The sequence below is a fragment of the Stigmatopora argus genome, chromosome 20 (assembly GCF_051989625.1).
Source record: "Stigmatopora argus isolate UIUO_Sarg chromosome 20, RoL_Sarg_1.0, whole genome shotgun sequence".
NCBI classification, from domain to species: Eukaryota; Metazoa; Chordata; class Actinopteri; order Syngnathiformes; family Syngnathidae; genus Stigmatopora; species Stigmatopora argus.
Window position 1 is genome coordinate 1,333,180 of NC_135406.1, and position 22,141 is coordinate 1,355,320.

Below are 22,141 nucleotides of genomic sequence, written 5' to 3' on the forward strand. Positions count from 1 at the left end.
TTTAATTCATTAATGAACTCATTGGAAACCATTTGTGGCTATAGACATCTGAGAGTGGACGAATTTATTTACAACTTTAGCTGCTGTTTAAATGGAAATATAATAAACCATGGGTGGGAAAATGGCACACTTATATATCAATTTTAATATATATTTCATGTTCAATGTCAAACAAACAAGAAGTAAACAACATTCCGGCGTGTGCCGTAAAAGAGTTTTTGCCATGACATCAGTGTCGCAAAGCAGCGCGCTGGCCGCAAAAACTTCAAAGTGGCCGCCCCTAAAGATGGCGGCGGAACTGCATCCCCGTAGCGGGAAGCTGGTCGGCTTGTCAAACGCTAACCGTACCGCCCGGCGAAACCATTCAGTCCAAGAGTTCAACCACGGCCTGGTTCTCAGCAAGGAGCCTTTGAGGGACAGGGACGTCTTCACTGTCCGTATTGACAAAAAGGTAAAAACTAGCGGGGCAGGGGCCTGGACATTGCATTACCAGGTGGGAAGGGCGGGAGGAATGAGACGGGGAATCCGAAGACAGCGCTCGGTGGGACGGCATGAGGGTCCGCGTCAACCGCCTCTCCGACCGAGGCTTTTTTCACCCTAGCGTTTCTCTTCCAAAGCGGTTAGTCGCTTTGTTTTTTATTGTCGTCGGTAATGTGACATATATTTTGGTCCGTTGACACATATTTTCAGTACATAAATGTTTGAATGGGTCAGTGTGCTAATGACACGGGTGTTTGTTAGCCGTGCTAATGAGCTGCTAACAATATGAACAGCTACACAGAGTCGTTGTTTAAGTCGTGAAAGTCGAACAAAGCTACGTTTGCCTTGTCATTTCGTTTTAGCCTATTTGCTAATGTACTTGTTTGTATTGTGTGTGTGTTTTTTTTGTTTGTTTGTTTGCTAATGTCCTAGTCCACGGACCGTTTTCACAATGACGTCACACAGCGTATTACCCATATTTAGAAAATGAATAACATGTCAGTTCTATTTAATGGGGAGAACCAGGTGTCAGACATCCCAGTTCAAATGCATTGGACGTCTTTGCCGTCAGTGGCAGTCTGTGAGCCAAAATATGAACTCAGTTTGACCTGTAGGAAGCGTTCCCTGCGTTTGAGTGTTGTAAATGGTAACACGCTAAAGTTACGGTGTAATTAACGTAAAAAAACCTTTACTTTTAAAGCAACTCTGTTTTGTCAATTGCAGCCCATAAGATAACGTCTTCATTTGCCTCAAAGTGCTTCTGAAGGTCACTTCCGTAGCCGGACGCTTGCCAACTGCCTCGACACGAGCTGTATGGCACGGCTCCGGCAAGTGAAAGCAACCAAAAACAAAACCTGAATTGACGGATATTGTGTTACGTTATTTTTGGAATGCTGATGAACTCCGTACTAGCTTGTCATGTGACTGATTTTTTTATTTTGGTTTTTGGTGAACGTATGATGCAGTTTCTTCACAAATCAAAAACGGAGTGACTAACTGTGGCGTTGTTTTAGTGTCTGTCCTCAACATGAAAAAAAAAATCTTTAAACCGGTGACGCTCGCGAAAATACTTTATTCTACGCGTGCGCCTTTTTCTTCTGACAGAATGACTAAAAATAACCCACGAGTCGCTTTTATATGCACCTGCAATTTCGAATCGAGCGCTCGAGTCGTGTACACCCCAGGAAATGTTCTTCCTCTGTTGCGGCGCTTGTCCGTGTTTCTCAGCGTTGTCCCTTTTCAACCCGCCCCAGGTGAATTCCTGGAGCGGTTCCATTGAGATTGGGGTGACCACGCTGGACCCGGCCCTGCTGAACTTCCCGAGCAGCGCCACGGGCCTGAAGGGCGGCTCCTGGATCGTGTCGGGCTGCTCCGTTTTGCGAGACGGCCGCTCCGTGCTGGAGGAGTACGGTCGGGACCTGGACCAGTTGGCCGAAGGCGACCGCGTGGGGATTCAGCGCAGCTCCCACGGAGAGCTTCACCTATGGGTTAACGGTCAGGACTGCGGCGCGGCCGCCAGCGGCTTGCCCCCGAGGCTGTGGGCTGTGGTGGACCTGTACGGCAAGTGCACCCAGGTGACGGTGGTGAGCTGCGAGCCGCCGCTCCCCTCCGCCGAGAGAGAGAACGCTGTTCCTGTCGAGGAAGAGGAAGAAGTGGTGGTCTGCGGGGCGCAGGAGGACGCCGACATCGCGGCACTGATGAATGTGTCGGCGATGAATGGAGTCATGATAGGACACGAAGGTAGGGAACGCCTGGTAAGGTGGCGCCGATCAAATTCTTATTCATTTCCCTCATCTGATTGTTAGTGCCTGAGCTTAGTTGCGGTCACAGCAGACCAGACAAGTTCCCCAACAATCTGGAGCCAGATGCAGGTATGAATAACCGGCGTGCGAGGCAACACGGAGACATTTTATTTATTGGCTTCCTCCCATCTCTTGTCAGTGCTAACAGAGCACCAGCTTTTCGACGTGTTCAACAACGCAATAGTGTCTTTTTACCAAGCCGAGGATGAGGGTGGCGGGGAAGAAGGCGGCGGAGGCGGAGGCACGGGAGGAAGTGGCGGCGACTCCTCGTCCAGAAACGACACGAAAAGTGGCGGCGGCGGGGAAGCGCCGAGCTCTGACGGCGGGTTGGGAGCGGGGGACGGCGGGAACGCCAATAGCTGCCCCGTTGGAAACGGAGGCGGGTCGGGTGCTGGGTCATCCGGGTCAGGCGGCTTGACCACCAACGATGCGTTGCTCTTTCACGAGAAGTGCGGCTTGTTGATCAAACTGAGCAATAACAACAAGACGGCGGAGCGGAGGCGACCGTTGGACGAATTTAACAACGGCGTGGTCATGACCAACCGGCCGCTGCGACACAACGAGATGTTTGAGGTGGAGACCGCGGTCCGGGACTTGAGGGATATGGATGTGAAGGTGATTCGTCGTGACCCTCGTGCCTTTTCAGATCCGCATCGAGAAGCTGGTGGACAAGTGGTCAGGTTCTATCGAGATCGGCGTGACCACGCACATCCCAAACATCCTGGACTACCCGGCAACCATGACAAACCTGCGTTCAGGTAACGAGCGCTCCAAAGGAGCACCCGGAATAGCTATTTAACCTTCAGCCGTTAACCCCAGGTACAATCATGATGAGTGGCTGTGGTATCCTGACCAATGGGAAAGGCACCAGAAGGGAGTACTGTGAGTTTAGCCTGGATGAATTACAGGTATGTTAGAGCACATTTGTATTTAGATAGGGCAAATGAAATTTAAAAAGTCCTTTGTCCCTTGTCTTGGTTCTCAGGAAGGAGACCACATAGGATTGATGCGCAAAGCCAGCGGTGCGCTTCATTTCTACATCAATGGCATTGACCAAGGTGAGAGATGCAATAAAGACACCCTCACAAAAAAAACGTCTCTTTTGGTGAAAATGTTTTCCGTTTCCTCCTCAGGCGTGGCGGCAGCGCAGACGCCGGCCGTGGTGTACGGTGTAGTCGACCTGTACGGCATGGCCGTCAAGGTCACCATTGTCCACAACCACAACCACAGTGAGCGTCTTCGCCGCAACAACGCCATCATGAGGGCCATGTCGCCCGACGTCGGGAGGCCGCGGCCTGCTCTGACTCCGGATGCTGACGCGCCCGAGCGACTGCTCTTCCACGCCAATTGCGGCCAGAAAGCAGCCATCATCAGCCATGGCAGGACAGCGCTGAGGCCGCAGTAAGACCCGCGTGCATCGGTGTTCTTGGATATTTTTGGACAAAACATCACATGTCTTCTTCTGCTCCTCCCAGTGCCACGGATGACTTCAATCACGGCGTGGTCCTCAGCAGCAGACCGCTGCGTTCTAACGAAGTGTTCCAGGTTCGTATTGACAAGATGGTGGACAAGTGGGCGGGCTCCATCGAAATCGGCGTCACCACACACAACCCCGCCTACTTGCAGCTTCCCTCCACCATGACCAACTTGCGCTCAGGTAAACCGGAACACGAACCGAGCCTTATTAGAGGTGAGGTACTCCATTGTTTTATTATTTTGGTCTGCAGGGACATGGATGATGACAGGAAATGGTGTGATGCACAACGGAACAACAATTCTGGATGAGTATGGACACAACTTGGACCGCCTCAAAGTGTGTAAAAACATCCTCAGGCCCAAACGAGGGCATCCCGGGTTTCGGCACCAAAATGTCCGGTCCACTATGAACATTCACAAGGTCGAACACAAATAAAGCACACCGAGACAGATGAGTGAGATTTTGAAGCTTCTATAGAAGTAGAGTCGTCGGACCCACCACCTCCGTACTCTCCTTCTGCAGAAGCTTCAAAATCTCACTCATCTGTCTCGGTGTGCTTTATTTGTGTTCGACCTTGTGAATGTTCATAGTGGACCGGACATTTATTCCATATTTTGGGGGGTTTTCTTCTAATGGGCACCTTATTGGCTGACCTAGGCAGGCGACACCGTTGGGGTGGTTCGCAAAGAAGACGGCAGCCTCCACTTCTTTGTGAACGGTGTCACTCAGGGCCCCGCAGCTTGGAACGTGCCCCCCAATGTCTACGCCGTGGTGGACCTTTACGGCCAGGCGGCTCAGGCCACCATCATGGACGACATGGGTGAGGGTGGGACTGATGCGGCACTATCGGAGAGAACAACTAACTAAAGCCCTTTGCGCTCAACCGTCGCTCAGTGGACCTCCCCCCACTCCCGGAGGACAGCTCCGAGGGACCCACAGCGTTGTCCCCAGGGAGCCCCAGCTCGGTATCAGGGGCCGGCGCTACCAATGACCTGCGTTTCCACCTCCTGCACGGCACCAACGCCGCCATCATCAACGGGGGGCGCACCGCTCTGCGCCAGAACTGCCGCTGCGAGTTCAATGACGCCATCGTTATTTCAAATAGGTGAGTCTGACCTGGGGCGGGGACAGTTTGAAAGTGGATAGAGATGCATTTCCCCCTCCATGTAGGTCTCTTCGAGATGGAGAGCTCTTCGAAATTGTCATTGAGATGATGGTGGACCGCTGGTCGGGTTCAATCGAAGCAGGTCGGTAGTATAAATCGGTGGGGAAGGGGACTGGGTCGTAGAAATTCTGAAGGGCCTAAAAATGTTATTTCCACAATCTGCAATTTATCATAATATCCTTCTGTCTGTAGGCGTGACCGCCATCAGGCCAGAGGAGCTTGAGTTTCCTAACACTATGACGGACATTGACTACGACACGTGGATGCTCAGGTAAGCAGGTCTAGGTTTGAAAGTATTAGTCCATATAGACGTATCCCCGTGTATCTTTTTGTTCAGCGGTACGGCGATCATGCAGGACGGAAACACCATGCGAAACAACTACGGTTGCGACCTAGACTCGCTGACGACGGCTTCGCGCATCGGAATGATGCGCTCGGCCGTCGGTGACCTTCATTATTACATCAACGGGGTGGATCAGGGTGTCGCCTGTTCCGGTCTGCCACCCGGTTAGTGATGGTGGAAATTTGTCTAACTTCATTTTTTTCCCCTCTGGCACCTGTGAGCCAACTTGCCTGCGTCTCATTTTTCTCCAGACGTGTTCGCAGTTATCGATCTGTATGGTCAGTGTGTTCGGGTGACCATCACTAGCTCCTCTGGCCCACTGGACAATAGTTTGTGCACCAGTAACGTCACAGAGAAGAGCTTCCCAATCCACTCTCCAGGTGGGAAAGAGCCTAGGTGTTGGACCAGAATCAGTTTCTGACGACAGTCGTACCTCTACTTACGAAATTAATTGGTTCCAGGCCCTTTTTCATAACTTGAAAATTTCGTAAGTAGAACTGTACTTTATATGTAAATTCGTTCCACGGTCCTCACACATCTACCAACCAACTAAGCCCTTTAAAATTGGTCAAAGTGTTTCAAATGTGTATGAAAGATGTGAGAAACACAAAAATTAGAGAAAATTATTTATTAATGTCTTAAAATGAATAACAAGCATACAAAGTCTATCCGTGTTAAAACCCAGGTGAACAAGAGGAAGCTAACGGTAGGCAACAGAGAGAGCAGCGACAATATTTTCAGACCTTTTTTGTATCTCGAGGCACTTATTTGCATATAAAAAGCTTTCATAACCAGAAAATTTTGTACCTAGAGGCATTCGTAAGTGGAAGTATGACTGTATGTCTGTTTGCATAGGAGCAGGAGTTGCCCACCGACTCCATGGAAAACACGGTAAAAACGTTGTTCTGCTTGGCGAGGGCTGCCAGGCCGTCCGACAGGAGGGTTATGGTCACGGCATTGTTTTCAGCGCCAAGGAACTCAAAGTAGACGAGCTATTTGAGGTACCGACCCAGAAGTACAAAAGCCTCAATCTGTAACTCAGCGCTGTTGTGATGGGTGGTTCATGGAACCTGCTTCTCCCTCTCGCAGGTTAGGATCGACGGGGCGGACGATCACTGGTGCGGTTCTTTGCACGTAGGCCTGACCACCCTAACGCCTCCCGAGCTGCCGTCGTGCCCGCTCTCCGGCTTCTCGCCCTCCCTCTCGCAGCTCCGCACCAAAGTCACCTGGCTCCTCTGCGGTTCCGAGGTCCGACGTAACGGAGTCCTGCAGCGGCAGAACTACGGGTGCTCGCTGGATCGCCTGACGGTAAACCGTGAATCGCCCTCAAAAGAAATGCCTCACCCGCTGGAGGCTTGCATATTTAACCGGTGTTCTTTGTTGTTGTTGTTGTTAGGTTGGTAACCGGGTGGGCGTGAAGAGGTGCAGCGATGACACCATGCACATCTTCATCGACGGCGAGGACATGGGACCTGCGGCCACTGCGGTAGCTCAGGTACACTTTCTGCGCAAAGCCTACAATAAGAGCATGCCGATGAACACGTGTTCTGTTTTGACAGAACGTGTATGCCGTCTTGGACCTGTACGGGCAGATCACGGCCGTGTCCATCATCAGCTCCTCGCTGACTGATGACGGGGAGGTCGTCAAGGCGCCCTCGATCTCCTCAGGAAGCTGCAGTGAAGGAGAGGAAGATAGCACACCTCTCAGAGAGGTAGGGTTCCTGTTGATTTGGCTCACTTTGAAATTATTTTAAGGCATTTACGGCTGTTGATTTGGGGCACCCTTGGATAAAACCTTGAGGTGTTTGGATTGAACAGGCTAGTGTTGTTCCTTCTAGACTGCGGCCGAGCCATGCCCACTGGTTCCCACCGCCATGTCCTTCCTGGAAAACCACGGCAAGAACATCCAGTTGTCCAACCAAAAGCTGACAGCGGCCAGAGTGTCGAGCTACAACCAGGGCCTCCTGGTCACAGCTCAGCCACTGAGTCGGCATCAGCTCTTCCAGGTATGGGCCCCGTAAGACCATTTCTATCATTCCGTCGGATTGCTTGATTTGCCTCTTTGCCGTCTAGTTTCAGATTGACCGCCTCAATCCGTCGTGGACATCGTCACTGTCGCTAGGGGTGATCGGACACTCCCCGGACCGACTCAACTTCCCTTCCACGGCATGCTGCCTGAAACGGTCCGCCTGGCTTCTGCAGAGGGACTCCATCTTCCACAACTCGCTGAAAGTAAGGTTTCCCATTGGCAGCTGAACATTCTATGGGAGCAGTTTGACCTGACCTTTGTCTCCTTTAGATTTGCGAGAACTACGGTCCCAATTTGGACACGTGTCCGGAGGGTACGGTGTTGGGTCTGCTGGTGGACACCAACAGTTGTCTCCACCTTTATGTCAATGGTATGGACCAGGGGGTGGCGGCCCAGGACATCCCCTCGCCCTGCTACCCTTTCATTGACTTGTATGGCCAATGTGAACAGGTACAGGTCATGTAGCAACACATTGACCTCAAAATTGCCACGATTGTACACAATGAGCCTTTGTGTCCTCCTGTAAGGTTACAATCGTAACCAATAACCTGCAAGCTGTGGGCGGGGAAGGTGGCGATGCCCGATGTCAAGGCGACATGGAGAAGGCGGACATGGTTGACGGTAGAGGAGTAAAAATATTCAGGATCGCTCAAAGAAATGTTCTCTTTGAGTCGAGCGTTCCTCTGTCTTTGTGATTGGTGGGCAGGCATTAAAGAGAGCGTGTGCTGGACCCCTCCTTCTGACGTCAACCCCAACAAGTGTTGCGAGTACCAGGCCTTGTGCTCCCGTTTCAAGGACCTGCTCACCCTGCCAGGTAACGCCGTGTCATCGCCTAGCCAGGTTAAAAGATTTCATCCTTTTTCCCCATCCCTGGCCACAGATGGGTACTTCAGTGAAGACGCCAAGTACAACCTATGCTACTGCGAGTCCTGCCACAAGCTGCGGGGGGACGAGGCTTATTACAAGAGAGGGGAGCCGCCCCGGGACTACGCTCTACCTTTCGGATGGTGCTGCTTCGCGCTCAGGTAAGGGGAGAAGCGCCGCCTTTGGTGGAACTTGGGAAGACCAGAACCTATTTCTAACCTGACATCTTGCCAGGATCAAGCCCCATTGCGAGGTTTCTAACGCACTCAAGAAATGGCACATGGCGTACCACGGTACCAGTGTGGGGACCCTGCGCCGGACTCTGGACCACAGCCATCTCCTCCCAGGTGCCAAGTCCCGACACAGTCGTTGATATTCCCTCTCGAATAAACTCTGGCCGCAGGGTCGTCATCCATCTTCTCCGTGGCTCCAGCGAAGACGGAGGGTCCGGAGAGCTACGGCGATCCGGAGGAGAACAGCGTCCCCGGTAGAGAGGTACCCCGCGTCAGGCTCTCGCCGACCATGCGCTACTCTGGTTTGGAAATATTTGCTCCCAAAGTGCAGTAAGTTTCTTTTCGCCTTTCATTTCATCCCGGTTAAAACATATTAAACGATGAAGTGGCCGCTTTGCAGATTTCGGGACCCCCGCTCTCACCGCTGCCACCAGGCCCAGGTGGGCTTCCAGGTGTGCGTCCGGCCAGGTTCCTACAAAGTGGGGCCGCAACAGGCGCCGGGCCACAGCGAGCCCCTGGATCCCCGCTTTTGCAACTCTGAGATGGAGTGGATCACAAAAGAGCAGGGTGGTACCCTCCTCTACGGCCTGCTGGTGCGGGTCGAGTGAGTGGATCCTCATAGTTCTTGTAAACTCGGTACCAAATCCAAGCCCTGCCTTTTGAGCAACGCACTCGTCCAGGATCCGGTCCACCCCAACGATTGACGACATTTTGGCGGTTTCAAAGAAGAACAGACACTGCCTGCACTTTATGTTTTACCATTTACAAACAAATAATCGGCCGAAATAGCACCACGAGACGTTTTGATTTCTCACACGACTTGCGCTTTTATTTCAGGTTCGCCGGCCCTCGAACCTGCCAAGCCTGACATTGCTGGGATCGAAAAGATGACGGAATTGTTTTGACGTGCAAAAAAAGAACTTGAATTTTAACTACAGACTTGTACAGCAGGATTGTTTACACGGTATGCTACGGTCCTACTTCTAATTACGAGCCTTCCCCGGTGTCCGTTCCTTCTTCGGTTGGTTCACAAACGGGGACCCAGATCAAACTGAGGTGACCCCAAAGGTTGCTAATTGTCGAATGTGGTGCTACCTTGACTTTTAGGTCTATGCTACATACACTACGACTTCAAATCAAGTTTCTCTCTTAAGAATAATGGAAATATTCTCTAATGGCCCCTGTGAAACTTTGTAATTTTTTTGTATCTTTTAGAGGATTGTACAGTATTAACAGCAAGAAACTTGAATGTAAAGAATTTTTTTTTTCATGCTCACGGTTTAGCGCTCATGTTCCAGTCCAGAAAAAAAAATGGCATTTGGGCCGCTTGTAAGTCAAGGTAGCACTGTTCAGGATCAGGTTTCATGCTATATACATGTGCCGTATTTTTCGGACTGGAGTTTAATTCTAGCTTCTATGGGAAAATTAAGATTTATAGTCCGGAAAATAAGTACTCTTAAAATGGCAACCATGTTTACTCTTTTTTTTTTTTTTTTTTTTTTTTTTTTTTTTATAAATCCACAAGTGTTCATGTTTTTTTTCCTTTACATTTGAGTTGTCAATTGCAGCTGACTCACTCCATTTCTCCAGTCAACAACTGTAAAAATGGATTCAAGGTCAATAACCTTCTACGAGCAGCTGATCTGAAGGGGGTTGTTGAACGTAAGGAGACAAAAAACTTCCAATCAAAAATGTGAAAAAAAATATTTTATGGGTCATTTACGGCCCACTGCTGCTTTGTATTTTTTTCCTGTATGTTGCGTTGTACATATATATCTTCCTGATTTATATAAATATATTACAGAATAAATGACCGGATACAAATTATTTGTCATTTTATTTTGATTTTTGACTTTTGTTAGTGCACACAAAGTTCAAGGAAAAATAACGCTTAATCTGCTATTAACTGTTGCAGTTTCCTTTAGATTGGATTTCCAACAGCAGATGAAAAAAGCATCTCAGGAGTTGGAGATATCAATCCAGAAGTCAGCTAACATAAAGGTATGTAAAACACGGCGATTGGTTTTATTTGTCGTAAGAATAAAATAATGCGAGATGTGTCGGGCAGGATTTGTGTGCAAGTGTAATGTTGAAAATGGAATGTAAGATCATATGAAGGTTTGGTTTCATTCAAATGTCCATTTATTATTATTATTTTTTACAATTTATATCGATTTTGCATGAATCGCATTCACTGCGGAAAAACTCCGGAAATGAGACATGGTTACTCCTGAAATGGGGTCGACGGAGATTGGCACCTCTGTAAATGTATTGGATTGGATAACTTTATTCATCCCGTATTTGGGAAATTTCGTTATCACAGTAGCAAGAGGGTGAGAATACATACACAGTAAAAGACATTTTAGACATAAATAGCTAGGTAATAAGTAAGTTAATAAATACATGAATAAATATATAAATAAGCATGTTTCTAATATATATATATATATACACATACATACATACACATAGATGTACATGTATACATACGGTAGGTCTTAACACTCAGCCATTTGTTTTGTTAAAGAGCCTGATACATGAATTTTAAGTCATGTCTCAAATTTTCATCCATCTGCTGTTAAATCAAATAAACGAGTCGATTTGAGCCAATATGATTTTTAACAGGACGAGACCTGAAAATGCATTCTCTACTTTCTTGAGTACCACATACATATAAACACTGACTCTGAGCCAAGACCTGAATAAGGGTAAGCACTACTTCAACTGGGATTGGGGGAGGGGCTATTGTTTTTAATTTTCCAGTACCCTTTCAATAAAGACCAATCATGATGAAGAATGAATTAAGGAGGGTGACAGGCATCCAATCCATTTTGATTGGGATGACGAGCAGTGATCGGATTGATATTTTGTTTTGAAACTGGTGACGGAAGTGTCGTTGTAGTCAGTCAAGCTTGAATCTATGTCCCTCCGTGGAGGGGGCGGGGTGTTGTGGCGCTCCAGACCGCCCCCTCACTTGTTCTGCCGGTAACAAAGAGGAGAAAGAATGCCAATCACTCGGGCTGGCTGCCTGTCACTTATGTAATCTTGGGATGTTTTTATACTTTTACTCTTCATTTCTATAGATTTCATATAGTATCTTGGACCTTTAACTCAAAATGCTGACATCATTTTAACCTTAAGCCATTTGTTTGTCAGGATAATGTTGGAACGCCTACACTTCAGCCCAACGACAGACGAGTAATGTTTTCTTGCGTCCAAAGTGTCCTGGTGAGTTTATTGTGCTTAATTTTATATTTCCTGAATGACAACTTTACTGGGGCAGTCTGGTGGGAAATCTGAGCCTTAACAAACACTTTTATGTTAGATTTCAATTCATTGAAAGATGGGAATGTCTTGACGCTATTGGTGTATATTTGCTAGACTGGGAGACAAAAGTGATAAATAAATAAACAAGTATCCATCTAAAAATTCACAACAGGACAGTCAGCACCATCTCATTAGCATATGAATAGGGGGTACCCTCCACCCCAATTTTCTCCAATGGGCGGGCCAACATAGAACCTGGACAAACTCTCGATATACTGGCCAGCTTTTAAAAGCACCCCTACTATTTTATGCACAGACCCATTAGTTTCCACAACAGATGGTACTTGCACCCCTGTATATATTTGATCGTTGTCTTAATGGAAGCCCTTTTAGGCACTTCAGTACTGTGTCTACAATATGGTCTTGTTTCCCCATATTGGATATGTATTTGCTTTACCAGACAAACATTTGCAGGAATGAATAAGTGGCCCAGTGTATGTAAGTGATAGTGTCCACTGGACTGGAGGATGCAAGTATTGAACGAACCAGGTCAGACCCAATATGCTCGTCCTTTTTTTTAGTTTACTATTACTTCCTACTCTATGTCATCGGGAAAGTGAGTCATATGGGTCAAAGTCAGGTGGTGCCACCTGTCACACCAGGGACCAGATCGCTCAGGTTTGAAACCATAGGAAAAATAGTCAATTTGATGGTTCAGTATTACTCTGCCCCCCCAAGCATTTCTAAGTGACACCCGAAGCTTTCCAAGACAAGTTGACTAACTCGGTGGCACGCGCGTCGCAATCCAAACTGGTCTGACGAGCTGGGTTAGGTTCTCGCAAACTAGTGTTACGCTGGCAAAGTCGAGGCTAATTCGAAACTCCATCATGACCACCCAAAGGGCAAACAGAGTTTTCCTCTCCTCAACAGGTGCGCCTGCAGTGTTCATGTGGACATTTCCCCACCGGGCTGGTCCTCTGATCGCAAGCACATTTTTTAGAGAAGACGCCCTCTGGCGAGTATGTCTGGCCAGGAATCACCTACACCGGGCGCAAGCGAGCTCAAACCCAGACCGGAGATCCCGCCTAAACCAACGGCGCGAACGTCGTCCCTGCATCCGGAGGACGACAAGCCCGAGAGCACCTCGGGGGTCAAGGTCAAACTGATGGTGAACAACTTCAGCAGAGAGAAGGTTTCGCCTTGCGGAGCCAAGCAAAGGCAGTTGAGGAATCATCCAGTGGTAAAACCCAAGCCCAACATTGGCTCCAGCCAACCTCAGCCACCTCCGCTGCCCATGAAGAGGACCCGCCTCCAGCAGGGCAAGAGTACCGAACCAGAGGACGGCAACGGCGTCTGCGCCGAGGGAGGTCGATCAGGTATTTGCCTTGTGTGCTAATGATTATAATTAGTGCGCGAACAAAAATCTGTCTTTGTGTAGCACATTTCTGCGGGTGTGGCAGATGTGTTCCAGGAATCGAGAACAGGTTCTGTTAGTCGCGCGACAAGTGATTTCCCATTTGCCGTGTATCGTTGGCTCATCTTGATACTTTAATTGGCGTCCAGTCCCGTGGTGTATGTTTTTACAGGGAACCGAGCTGTCTAGTCTCGCTGTTATTTTGCGCTTCGTGTTTTCAGTGTAAACAATTTTCTGTTCCTGTATTATCAGACAATATCACTTCCCCGTTTTAATTGCCGACTATATTCTCCCGACATTGAAGAATCCGGTAAACCCATGTACGGTCTTACGGTGTGGCTAATGTCCAAAGTCCATACAGTGCAGAATTTTCTTCCATCAAAGTTCAGCTATTACAGTGAACTATAAAAATAAGTCGTTTCCGTCTCACGTACTGCAGAACCCGACGGGAAAGAGGTGGAGCCTGATTCCGTTGCCGGGAAAGCCAAAGACGAGGATGTTCCGGATGAGGCCATGAGCTCCTGCCGCGACCCGTGCTGCGGTTGCGCGTGCCACTTCCAGCGACCCGGCATGAAGCTGGTATGGGTGCCGGTGGGAGTAGAGGACGCCAGCGGAGAAGACGCAGGGATCTTGGAGGAAGACGCGTCCGAATTGACCCCGTCAGAAGATGGCGAGAATGAAGAGGGGCGGCGTGCGGAGGTCGAAAAGCAGGCAGATGTGGGGAGTGTAAAGGCTAAAGATGAGGAGGTCGCCCAGTACTCTACCAGTATAAGAGAGGAAACGAAGCTAGTAAAGACAATATTTCACAGCTCGTTGGATATCGTACCTGACGATGGTCCCAGAAGACTCTCGGATCCTGGACCTCGCTGTATCATATCTCAGGCGCAGGGATCCCCAGTTTCCTTCGCACAGAATACTACATGTCTGGCGGTCTACCACAACGCCCCCCACGAAGATATCTACGAGTCTATAATCCCCACGGTCGATCCCAGTCACGCTAAGAAAATCACTCAGGAGGCGGAACCCTCGCAGATCAAGGTGCCCACAGCGGCTCGCAGATCCAAGCCTCCAGAGTTCCCCAGGAATAAGACCCTGGAGACGGGCGACCAAGACGTTCCGCCCGCCATCCCACCCCGCGTGCCCTTCCCGCCTCACGCCTCAGCGGAAGATCGAGCATCGTTGCAGGGCAGTCCTCGGCTCCCGTCCAGTCCCCAGCTGCCTCCGAGACCCCCGCCCGTACTGCCAAAGACAGATCCGAGCAGAGACGCCAATCAAATTACTGCACAGAAAAACGGTTGGTGAACCCACTTTTACTTGAATGGATGGTGGAAAAGATGATCGATATGCACTCCGTCTTTTAGAGGGCGTGACCGACAAAGATGGCGACGAGGATTCGGAGGAAGAACTGTGAGTTAGCGCACGGGCCTTAGCAGCGTACTCGGACCATATTGGTATCTGGTAGAAAATAACTTAATTGTACTGCTTGTAATGTCTTGCCATGAAATATTGCACACTTGCTTCAGGTATCAGACCAACACTGGATTTTCAAACAGCTGGAAGTCCCGGCTGCAAAATGGTGAGCGGAAAAGTTTTTTAGCGTCATCTTCTTCTAGGAAAAGGATAGAAATGACGAATTGACTCGGGTTTACCTCAGGATCCTTTCATCGTGACAACTCAGTTGAAAATATTGCACGGAAACAGTGGAGTTTCTCATTTGTCCCCTCACCAGAGCCCATGTACCAGACCTATCGGGACACTGTCATCACAAAAGAGATCCGACGGCAGACGGTTTCCCGTAACATCAGCAAAACGACCACTGACTACGTCCAAGAGTTGCCAGGCCGGAACGAATCTACCTTGTGGCAGAATCTCCCCAGCGTGCGGGAGAGTGGCGTTCTGGACAAACTCACCCTCGAACAGTGTAAATATCAGGAGGTGAGGGAAAACCGTTGCGCGCGGTTCTTTTGGTCCACCTGGGAAATAGGAGGCTCACCGCGTCCCGTTCCGCGCAGAGTATGTTCGAGGTTCTGACCTCAGAAACCTCCTACCTTCGCTCGCTACACGTTCTCACGGAACACTTTCTGGAAAATCGGGAGCTGGAAGGAACGCTGGTCCTCATGGAGAAGACTCCCCTCTTCTCTAACATTCTTAGAGTCCTCGAGGTTAGCGAGAGGTAAGAAGGGAACGCTCGGCTCCCAAAACCTTCAGGAAAATTTGTTGAGCTCACCCGAGCATTTGTTCCTAGGTTCCTGAAGGACCTAGAGGAACGAGTGTTTGAGACCATCGTGTTCTCGGACATCTGCGACATCATCCACTACCACTCCCAACACAACTTCCCGGCCTACATCGACTACGTCCGCAACCAGATCTACCAGGAAAAGACCTACACCAAGCTCATGTATGAAAAACCGTTGGGTTTTCCTAAGCGCGACACGCTTAAGACCTGCGTGCCGTGCCGTACGTGTGCTCCAGGAAGAACAACACCCAGTTTGCCGCTGTCATCAATCGCCTGCAGGAGTCGCCTCAGTGCCAACGGCTGCCGTTCATGTCCTTCCTGCTGCTGCCGTTCCAGCGGATAACGCGCATAAAAATGCTCATTGAGGTAAACAACGCAGTCCCGAGCAGAGGTAGTGCTGCTAACTACTGGTTGGCGACATGGTCTTGAAATAATTTTAAAGGAACAGTGTCAAAATGTTCCAGGAGCAACAGAAATTGCGCGAAAACCACGGTCAGGGCCTATGAATACTTTTGTTCCCAGACATTTCACTTTTGGAATGTCCTCCTTCCACCTCAGATCTAGGCCTGTTGTTGTCCTCTGGTGCAAAGAAATGTGCAAAATGGTGGTTGTTGGTTGTTGCAGAACATCCTAAAGAGAACAAAAGAGGGCACCGCAGAAGAAGAGATAGCATCCAAGGCTTTGGCATCTGTGTCCAAGGTGAACATTTTTTTCTTCTCGCTTCTCACGATAATAAACCTAATCTGGCATCAACGCTCGCACGCAGATCATTGACGAGTGTAACACCGAGGTGGGGAAGATGAGGCAGATGGAGGAGTTGATCCTTCTCTCCAAAATGTTCGAGTTCGACAAGCTCAAGGTAGTCACCACTAGCACAATCCCTAAGAGATTTCCGAGATTCCGTCTTCCTGCCTTTGCAGGCCATCCCTGTCATTTCCCAAACACGATTCCTGGAGAAGAAGGGCGAGCTACAGGAAATGTCCCGAGGAGGAACCGTCTTCCTAATGAAGGTCAAGTTCAACGCTATCAATGTCTTTCTCTTCAACGACCTGCTGGTCATTACTTCCACGGCCAAGAAAGGGCGAGACACGTGAGCCTGGTAAATTAGCCCGACCGCTACCTTTTGGCCGCTTCACCCGCCATCAATCCGACAGGTCGGAGCGCTACGTGGTGCTGGACTACGCCCACCGGTCCCTGGTGCAGGTTCAGCCCCTGGAGGAGGAGAGGAACTGCGGGCCGTACGAGAACTGCTTCACTCTCATTCTTCTGGAGAACCACAACGGGCGCATGATAGAGCGCCTCATCAAAGCACCCTCCCAGTGAGTCTACCAGACCGCCCGAGCGGGTTCTATGCCACGTCAACTTCAAAGACAAGTAAGCAACAAATCCGGTCCCATTTCTTGACAATCCCCATCTTTTCGGACAGACCGGACATGCACAGGTGGATGGCGGCCTTCCCTAGCAAAGAGGAAGACGATGTAGTCTACGACGCTTGGGGTGAGTCCGTCGAGGTGCGTTCTGTTTACGTGCTGCGTTCATTGAGGGTTTGCCTTTCAGATTGTCCTCAGGTGCAGTGCGTGGAGCAGTACGTGGCCCAGCAGGCCGACGAGCTCAACCTTGAGCCCACCGAGATAGTCAACGTCATTCGCAAAACAAACGAAGGTGAGGACCAGCCCACCAGCCCTTCCTTGCAATCTTGCTTCTTTTATGATCCTTGTTACTGCTTCAAATCGATACCGCCGCAACTTAGCCGTTTATTGATTTGTCTACCCCGCATGAGCATTACGAGAAACCGCCCCACCCCCTGGTTCCCCGCAGGTTGGTACGAGGGCATTCGCCTGTCTGACGGTCAGAAGGGCTGGTTCCCGGTCAGCAACATCATCGAAATCACCAACGAGCATTTGAGGAGGCGCAACCTAAAGGAGCGCTACCGAGTCATCCAGGCCGCCAGCCAGGTCACCAATGCCAAGAAACTTTAAAAGGTCACTTTGACATGCTTTTAAAGTGGGGATGGAATGGACACGTGAACCAGTACAATGTTGTACAGTGAATATTTTTTAATGAGTGTGCTGTCATTGTAAAAGTTTCAAACAATAACAAAAGAAAAACTTCAAGCAAAAACATTGTTTGGGGTTTGTGGTGTCCTTAGCATCAGGGATGTTCATCTTTCACAGACGGCAACAAAAGCAGGTATTCCTCAATCATTCGCCTGACCTTCCATAGCAGACAAAGCCTCAATGGACAACCTTTAATTTTGTGAATTATTAAGTCCAATGTGAACATTTCAGAGAATGTTTTTCAATCCTAATTGAGTCTTTAGGCATCTAATATCAAAGTTTGAGAAGACAAGCCAATATCTAAACTCATGCAACATTTCCTCAGGTCTGAACACTGGCTGCCAAATGTTTCAATGATAGGGGTCAATGTCCCCCCCAGTGGCAGTGAATTTTGGGCATTGTGAGATGTGGTCACCTATCAAAAAATGCTCTAGACTTTTAATTCAGACCATTTGTTGCTACCCCACATTTCAACCCTGTGCACTTTCTGAAGCTCAACAGGTCTATTGGCACAGGCAAGTTAAAACTGTACTGTAGCAACCCCCTCATGTGGCTGCAATATATCCTGCATGAACTGGAAAAATCAACTGGTGAAGCAAGACAAATAGTTCAAAGATGAATTGGTAAAGAATTCATTTGTGCAGCTCAGTAATATGAAGACCTAAGGTAAGACCCTCTATTACTTGTGGGCCTACTGGAATGCCTATTGTTGGGTGCCCCAGACGCTTTTGTTTCTATAAAATGTGCCACTTTTACCACAGTAAAATGTCATTAACAACAGACAAAAGTTGGACTTCAACACCACATTTATTGAATTCATGGTTAAAATTTCAGGGCTTTAAATCCTGACAGGATTCCATTCTTTAACTCCTGTGGGGGAGAGAAACAAGTTTTATTCTAGGCAAATCACTCAAAACAATTTAACAGTCTCAACCTTTTCTGCCATGTTTAGAAACCCGGACGTAACGAACACCAGGATTGGACCCCAACCGCTTCTTGAGTCGAGCGCCACTGGTCCTTCGGGCTGGGGAGGTTGTGCGAGCTCCCGTTTGAAGTGCTTTGGTGGTCGTGGCAAGACCCGGCAAAGCCGTGGTGCCGATTCCTGCCGGTATTTGCTTGCTGGAGATGCTACCCAGGCCAGGGTTGTCTGACTCGAACCTGTACATGGAGAAGAGCCTGTGGAGGCCCTCCAGTGGGTACGAGCACTGCACCACCAACCTGCAAGATTGACAGTCTTCAGGTATCCTCTACAGTCACGGTAAGTAATTTACATATTTAGTTGTATCATACTTGTAGTAATTTGAGAATGTGGGAGTCAGTAGACTTACAAACCTTTTATAAGCATCCTCTGAGCCATTCTGGTTCATGCTATAGAAAATCTGATTTTGATAGATCACATTGCCCTCGCTCAACTAAAGGAGAGGAGGAAAGGTAAGAAGGAACGCACAAATTACAAATTTGTTGCGGGAATACCTTGATTTTCGAGGCACAGCTATTGAGCGGCAAAGAGAAGAGTGCCCTGCTGTCGTCGGCCTCCACCGGCTCGCAGGTAGTGTCCAGTAGGTGACTTGTAGCTGGGGTCGCATCACTTGGCGTGAGTTGAGACAAGTTGGCCACCACAGTCATCCTCCCATCGGTAGAGCACACTGAAGAGACAGTTCAATACTTGGTGCACAACTTCACCAGGTTCATTCATTTCATAACATAGCAGCCAGACTTACCTATAAGTTCTGTGGTTGGAAAAGGACAAGTCTTGGTGACATTTCTCAGAACAGTTGACGTTTGTTGCTCTTTGACAAGAATCTCAAAAGTGCCCAAGAACTGCTTCAGAGTAATTTCCTACGAGAAAATTCTCATCTCTGCAGTTCTTAAAAAAGGTGGGACCGATTCAGATCGGGTTACCTCATAGTGAAAGCCTTGAGAGTAGACGGGCACATCCAGCTGCAGTTTCTGGCTACCATTGCTCATCTGGTAGCCCCGCCGCATCGCCAGCTCTGGAGTCAGCGTCTCTGAACCCACGGCAAGGGACCACAGGAAGCCATAAGCCCAGTTCTGTGCCGTGAAGCGGATGCCGGACTCTGAGCAAACTGCATCCAAGACTGGAGGAGCTAAATCAGATGCGGTCTCTTCAGTGAAACCAGAACCTTCACAGTTATCCAAATATATTTGACTTACAGGGACCAGCCAGTGCCATGACTCTCACAGCATGGTAGAAGAGATCGTTTTCGGGCAGAACACCCATCGTGAAGCTAATCTCCAAGCTGTACTGCATCGTTTTGTACGCCCTGTAGTACTATAGAAGAAGACTGGATGAGTGAGGCAACTCAGGATGACCGAAAACTATCAGGTCTACCTGCTGCGTGACAGCCGGGTGGTCAAAAGACACTCTCAACCTGTAGCCGTGGCCTCGGCCGGGTTGCGCCACGTCGGCAACCGAGCAAGAGTTGGTGAAGACCGCCTCGCGTCCATTAAGCTGAAGCGAAACCAAACTAACGTCCTCGGGAACGTCAGCCAGGTCCACCTGAAAGATGCGCTCCTCGATAAAACTTTCATTTTGGGTGACAAGAATGTGCGGTAGCAGGGGCGTGGTCAGTGTCCTGCGAAGGCGCAGCCTGGTCTCTGCCTCCTCTTCCTCAAATATTTGCTCCAGGTAGAGATTGAAAGTGTAGAATTCATAGAGACTGCCATTTGCAACGCTCTACAAAAAAGAGGAAAGGGAACTTTTAAGAGACGGACTTCAACACACCATCTTTGATTACAGACCTTTCTGATTCCACCATTTACATCCAAGGGAATTGCAATCAACAGCGTGTCATTTGCCACCGCCAGGTCTTCACCCTCATAAAGGCCACCGTCAAAGCCGACGCGGATCTGTTCGATATCGGGACCAGGATAGGGCGCCACGGGAGTCTGGAAAACCATTTGGCCGCTGTCCTCGTAAGTGCCTTCGTCTGGTTCAAGAATTGAGGTGTGACGAGATGGAGGTAGCACCATATTGGGGGAAGAGAAGTGAAACTGACCCATGGAGCAGGCGGCCACCAGGTCCACCATGATGACCAACCAGCGTTGTCTAGAGAACAAAGTAGCGTGGACCACCTCTACAAGGATGTTGTCCACCTGCAGAGGGTTGGAAATTTTCCTTCAGAATTTCCATGAACTTTCCAACAAACGTTTGAAATTCTTACCGTGGCGACGAATGACTCCGGCTGTCCGTTGGGGGAGCGGAACACCAGCCTCTCATCGGTCACATCGAACGTGTACCCTTGCTCACGGGCGTCTGAGAGGCTCATGGACACCATCTGTTCCTCATTCCTCTGGAACATCACTTGCCAGTCCAAAATAGAGCCATGTGCCTGTCAGTCACAAGAAGATCACGAAATGTTCGAGACAAACTGTTCTCTGGAGAGTAGACACCACTTGAACCAGGTGCTGTGATCCTTCGAGAACAAACTGGTCTAGTTTAAAAGTCATTTTGCAACTCACAGGGTCGTTAACGTTCCAATTGCCATTCTCCTTCCCGGCTGCGCAAAGAGCTTCACTCTTCAGAGACACCTGCGGACAAAACCGGCATGCATCTGGGACCGACCTAGAACTTGGCCCACAAACCTTACCTCCATGTAGTTGATCTCGCAGGAGACTTCTCGTTGGGACCACTCCAGGGAAGGGGAGCAAGTCTTGTTCAGGACGTAGACCACTTCATCATTGTCATGCTTCACTACCAGGTTGAAGCTGAACGCGAACACCCGACTTTCCTAAAAACAAGGAAAACAATCAGTAGTTTTTCCACGTTTAGCTAACCCTTTGATACCTTCTTCTCCGTATGGCAGCTGAAGTAGGACACGCGCAGCTCTAGGCGACCACTCGGCGGATAGTCGACGACGGTGTAGCCACACTTGGCCGCGTATGGCTCGGCAATGGCGTACGTGCCCGTCTCGTCTGTGAAGATTGGAAACGGACTTTGGACTCCATCGGCAACCAAAACAATTGAACTTACCGACGGCCTCAAAGCGAGCATCGTCTCCGGCGAATGAGAGATCTACGGCTATCACGAAGGAACGTTCGTGACACTCCATGTCTAGAACACCTGCGGGAAGATTGTAAAATGACTCAAAATGGTTTCCGAATCTTGGCAAAGAGGAACCGCACCATCAGGAATGGGCTCGGCCAATGCAGACGCCAGCAGCAGCACCCTGCAAGACAAAGACACGCACAAGAACAGAAGATATTTTTGGGTGCCCTGTCTCCCTCACAATTTCAGCAGTCTTACCACGAACAGAGGACCCAAGCCATCGCTATCCCACGCCCAACAGGAAACTGGCTTTTGTTGAATCTGACCGGCCAATCGGAGGCTTCTTGAGGCAACATCTGAGGGTGATGGTCATTAGCAATCAGGAGCAATCTGTCAGTCAATTAGAGGGCTTCCCTCTTCATCAAATTTCTACCAATTCATGGAAGACAATTCAGAAATGTGGTGCATAAAATGTCCTGAAATCTGCAAAAGATAAAAAACATCATAGAATTCACTGGAAGCTTGAGTTCAGCTGACATTCTGTTGCACGACTCAGCCTCACCACTAGATAGAGCCAGTCACTTCAACATTAGCTTTGGGGTTAAAACTTTGTAGAATTTCTGTATTTACTTCATACCTGTCAACCTCTGCCGATAACTGCCCTTATAAATGATTATGATTCCCCTTAGAAACCCCCAAAAAACCTTACAAACACCGTACGAGTCGTACGGTGTTTGTAAGGTTTTTTGGGGGTTTGTAAGGGGA

General features: G+C 49.0%; 3 protein-coding genes across 7 annotated transcripts; 2 read left to right on the forward strand and 1 right to left on the reverse strand.

Annotated features, from left to right (window-relative positions):
* The first annotated feature begins 223 nt into the window (after window positions 1–223).
* On the forward strand, window positions 224–10,217 carry neurl4 (neuralized E3 ubiquitin protein ligase 4). 3 transcript variants are annotated; one of them, XM_077589657.1, is made up of 30 exons: window positions 224–451; window positions 1,734–2,220; window positions 2,286–2,351; window positions 2,422–2,855; window positions 2,929–3,040; window positions 3,102–3,190; window positions 3,268–3,340; window positions 3,416–3,683; window positions 3,758–3,939; window positions 4,010–4,095; window positions 4,417–4,579; window positions 4,654–4,864; window positions 4,930–5,006; window positions 5,117–5,195; window positions 5,262–5,431; window positions 5,519–5,647; window positions 6,123–6,268; window positions 6,357–6,575; window positions 6,664–6,762; window positions 6,827–6,979; window positions 7,106–7,273; window positions 7,341–7,499; window positions 7,567–7,746; window positions 7,824–7,917; window positions 8,003–8,110; window positions 8,177–8,321; window positions 8,395–8,507; window positions 8,564–8,723; window positions 8,794–8,997; window positions 9,231–10,217. In XM_077589657.1, exons 1-30 carry the CDS (start codon window positions 224–226, stop codon window positions 9,259–9,261), a joined length of 4,833 nt encoding a protein of 1,610 aa, XP_077445783.1. In that variant the 3' UTR covers window positions 9,262–10,217. The 3 variants fall into 3 exon arrangements, with proteins under 3 accessions (XP_077445783.1, XP_077445784.1, XP_077445785.1); XM_077589659.1 differs by having other exon boundaries at window positions 245–451; window positions 6,129–6,268; XM_077589658.1 differs by having other exon boundaries at window positions 8,794–10,217.
* On the forward strand, window positions 9,931–18,626 carry arhgef15b (Rho guanine nucleotide exchange factor 15b). 3 transcript variants are annotated; one of them, XM_077589672.1, is made up of 19 exons: window positions 9,931–10,055; window positions 10,309–10,394; window positions 11,019–11,101; window positions 11,550–11,621; window positions 12,591–13,036; window positions 13,514–14,368; window positions 14,436–14,481; window positions 14,598–14,650; window positions 14,804–15,009; window positions 15,087–15,247; window positions 15,320–15,472; window positions 15,547–15,676; window positions 15,935–16,009; window positions 16,077–16,172; window positions 16,231–16,400; window positions 16,465–16,629; window positions 16,737–16,807; window positions 16,868–16,972; window positions 17,129–18,626. In XM_077589672.1, the coding sequence occupies exons 5-19, from the start codon at window positions 12,682–12,684 to the stop codon at window positions 17,287–17,289; spliced, it is 2,802 nt and encodes a 933-aa protein (XP_077445798.1). In that variant the 5' UTR covers window positions 9,931–10,055; window positions 10,309–10,394; window positions 11,019–11,101; window positions 11,550–11,621; window positions 12,591–12,681; the 3' UTR covers window positions 17,290–18,626. The 3 variants fall into 3 exon arrangements, with proteins under 3 accessions (XP_077445798.1, XP_077445799.1, XP_077445800.1); XM_077589673.1 differs by having other exon boundaries at window positions 16,077–16,169; window positions 17,129–17,431; XM_077589674.1 differs by lacking the exons at window positions 16,737–16,807; window positions 16,868–16,972; window positions 17,129–18,626 and having other exon boundaries at window positions 16,231–16,409; window positions 16,465–16,612.
* Window positions 18,156–21,624, reverse strand: LOC144066271 (uncharacterized). Its single transcript, XM_077589681.1, has 16 exons — window positions 21,514–21,624; window positions 21,362–21,451; window positions 21,176–21,303; window positions 20,979–21,119; window positions 20,851–20,919; window positions 20,553–20,720; window positions 20,388–20,484; window positions 20,131–20,318; window positions 19,721–20,065; window positions 19,543–19,660; window positions 19,270–19,475; window positions 19,089–19,206; window positions 18,841–19,013; window positions 18,700–18,779; window positions 18,302–18,585; window positions 18,156–18,237 (listed from the first exon to the last, which is right to left on the reverse strand). The coding sequence occupies exons 2-16, from the start codon at window positions 21,438–21,440 to the stop codon at window positions 18,206–18,208; spliced, it is 2,226 nt and encodes a 741-aa protein (XP_077445807.1). The 5' UTR covers window positions 21,441–21,451; window positions 21,514–21,624; the 3' UTR covers window positions 18,156–18,205.
* Between the last annotated feature and the right edge of the window lie 517 nt (window positions 21,625–22,141).

Coding starts and splice junctions, on each gene's coding strand:
- arhgef15b (XM_077589672.1), top strand. CDS start 12,682: ATGTCTGGCCAGGAATCACCTACACCGGGCGCAAGCGAGCTCAAACCC. Junction 14,651..14,803: donor GAAGTCCCGGCTGCAAAATG/GTGAGCGGAAAA, acceptor TCCCCTCACCAG/AGCCCATGTACCAGACCTAT. Junction 16,173..16,230: donor AGTTCGACAAGCTCAAGGTA/GTCACCACTAGC, acceptor CTGCCTTTGCAG/GCCATCCCTGTCATTTCCCA.
- LOC144066271 (XM_077589681.1), bottom strand. CDS start 21,440: ATGGAGTGTCACGAACGTTCCTTCGTGATAGCCGTAGATCTCTCATTC. Junction 20,920..20,978: donor GCGAGATCAACTACATGGAG/GTAAGGTTTGTG, acceptor TTTTGTCCGCAG/GTGTCTCTGAAGAGTGAAGC. Junction 20,485..20,552: donor CGGAGTCATTCGTCGCCACG/GTAAGAATTTCA, acceptor AACCCTCTGCAG/GTGGACAACATCCTTGTAGA.
- neurl4 (XM_077589657.1), top strand. CDS start 224: ATGACATCAGTGTCGCAAAGCAGCGCGCTGGCCGCAAAAACTTCAAAG. Junction 5,648..6,122: donor CTTCCCAATCCACTCTCCAG/GTGGGAAAGAGC, acceptor CTGTTTGCATAG/GAGCAGGAGTTGCCCACCGA. Junction 8,998..9,230: donor GGCCTGCTGGTGCGGGTCGA/GTGAGTGGATCC, acceptor CTTTTATTTCAG/GTTCGCCGGCCCTCGAACCT.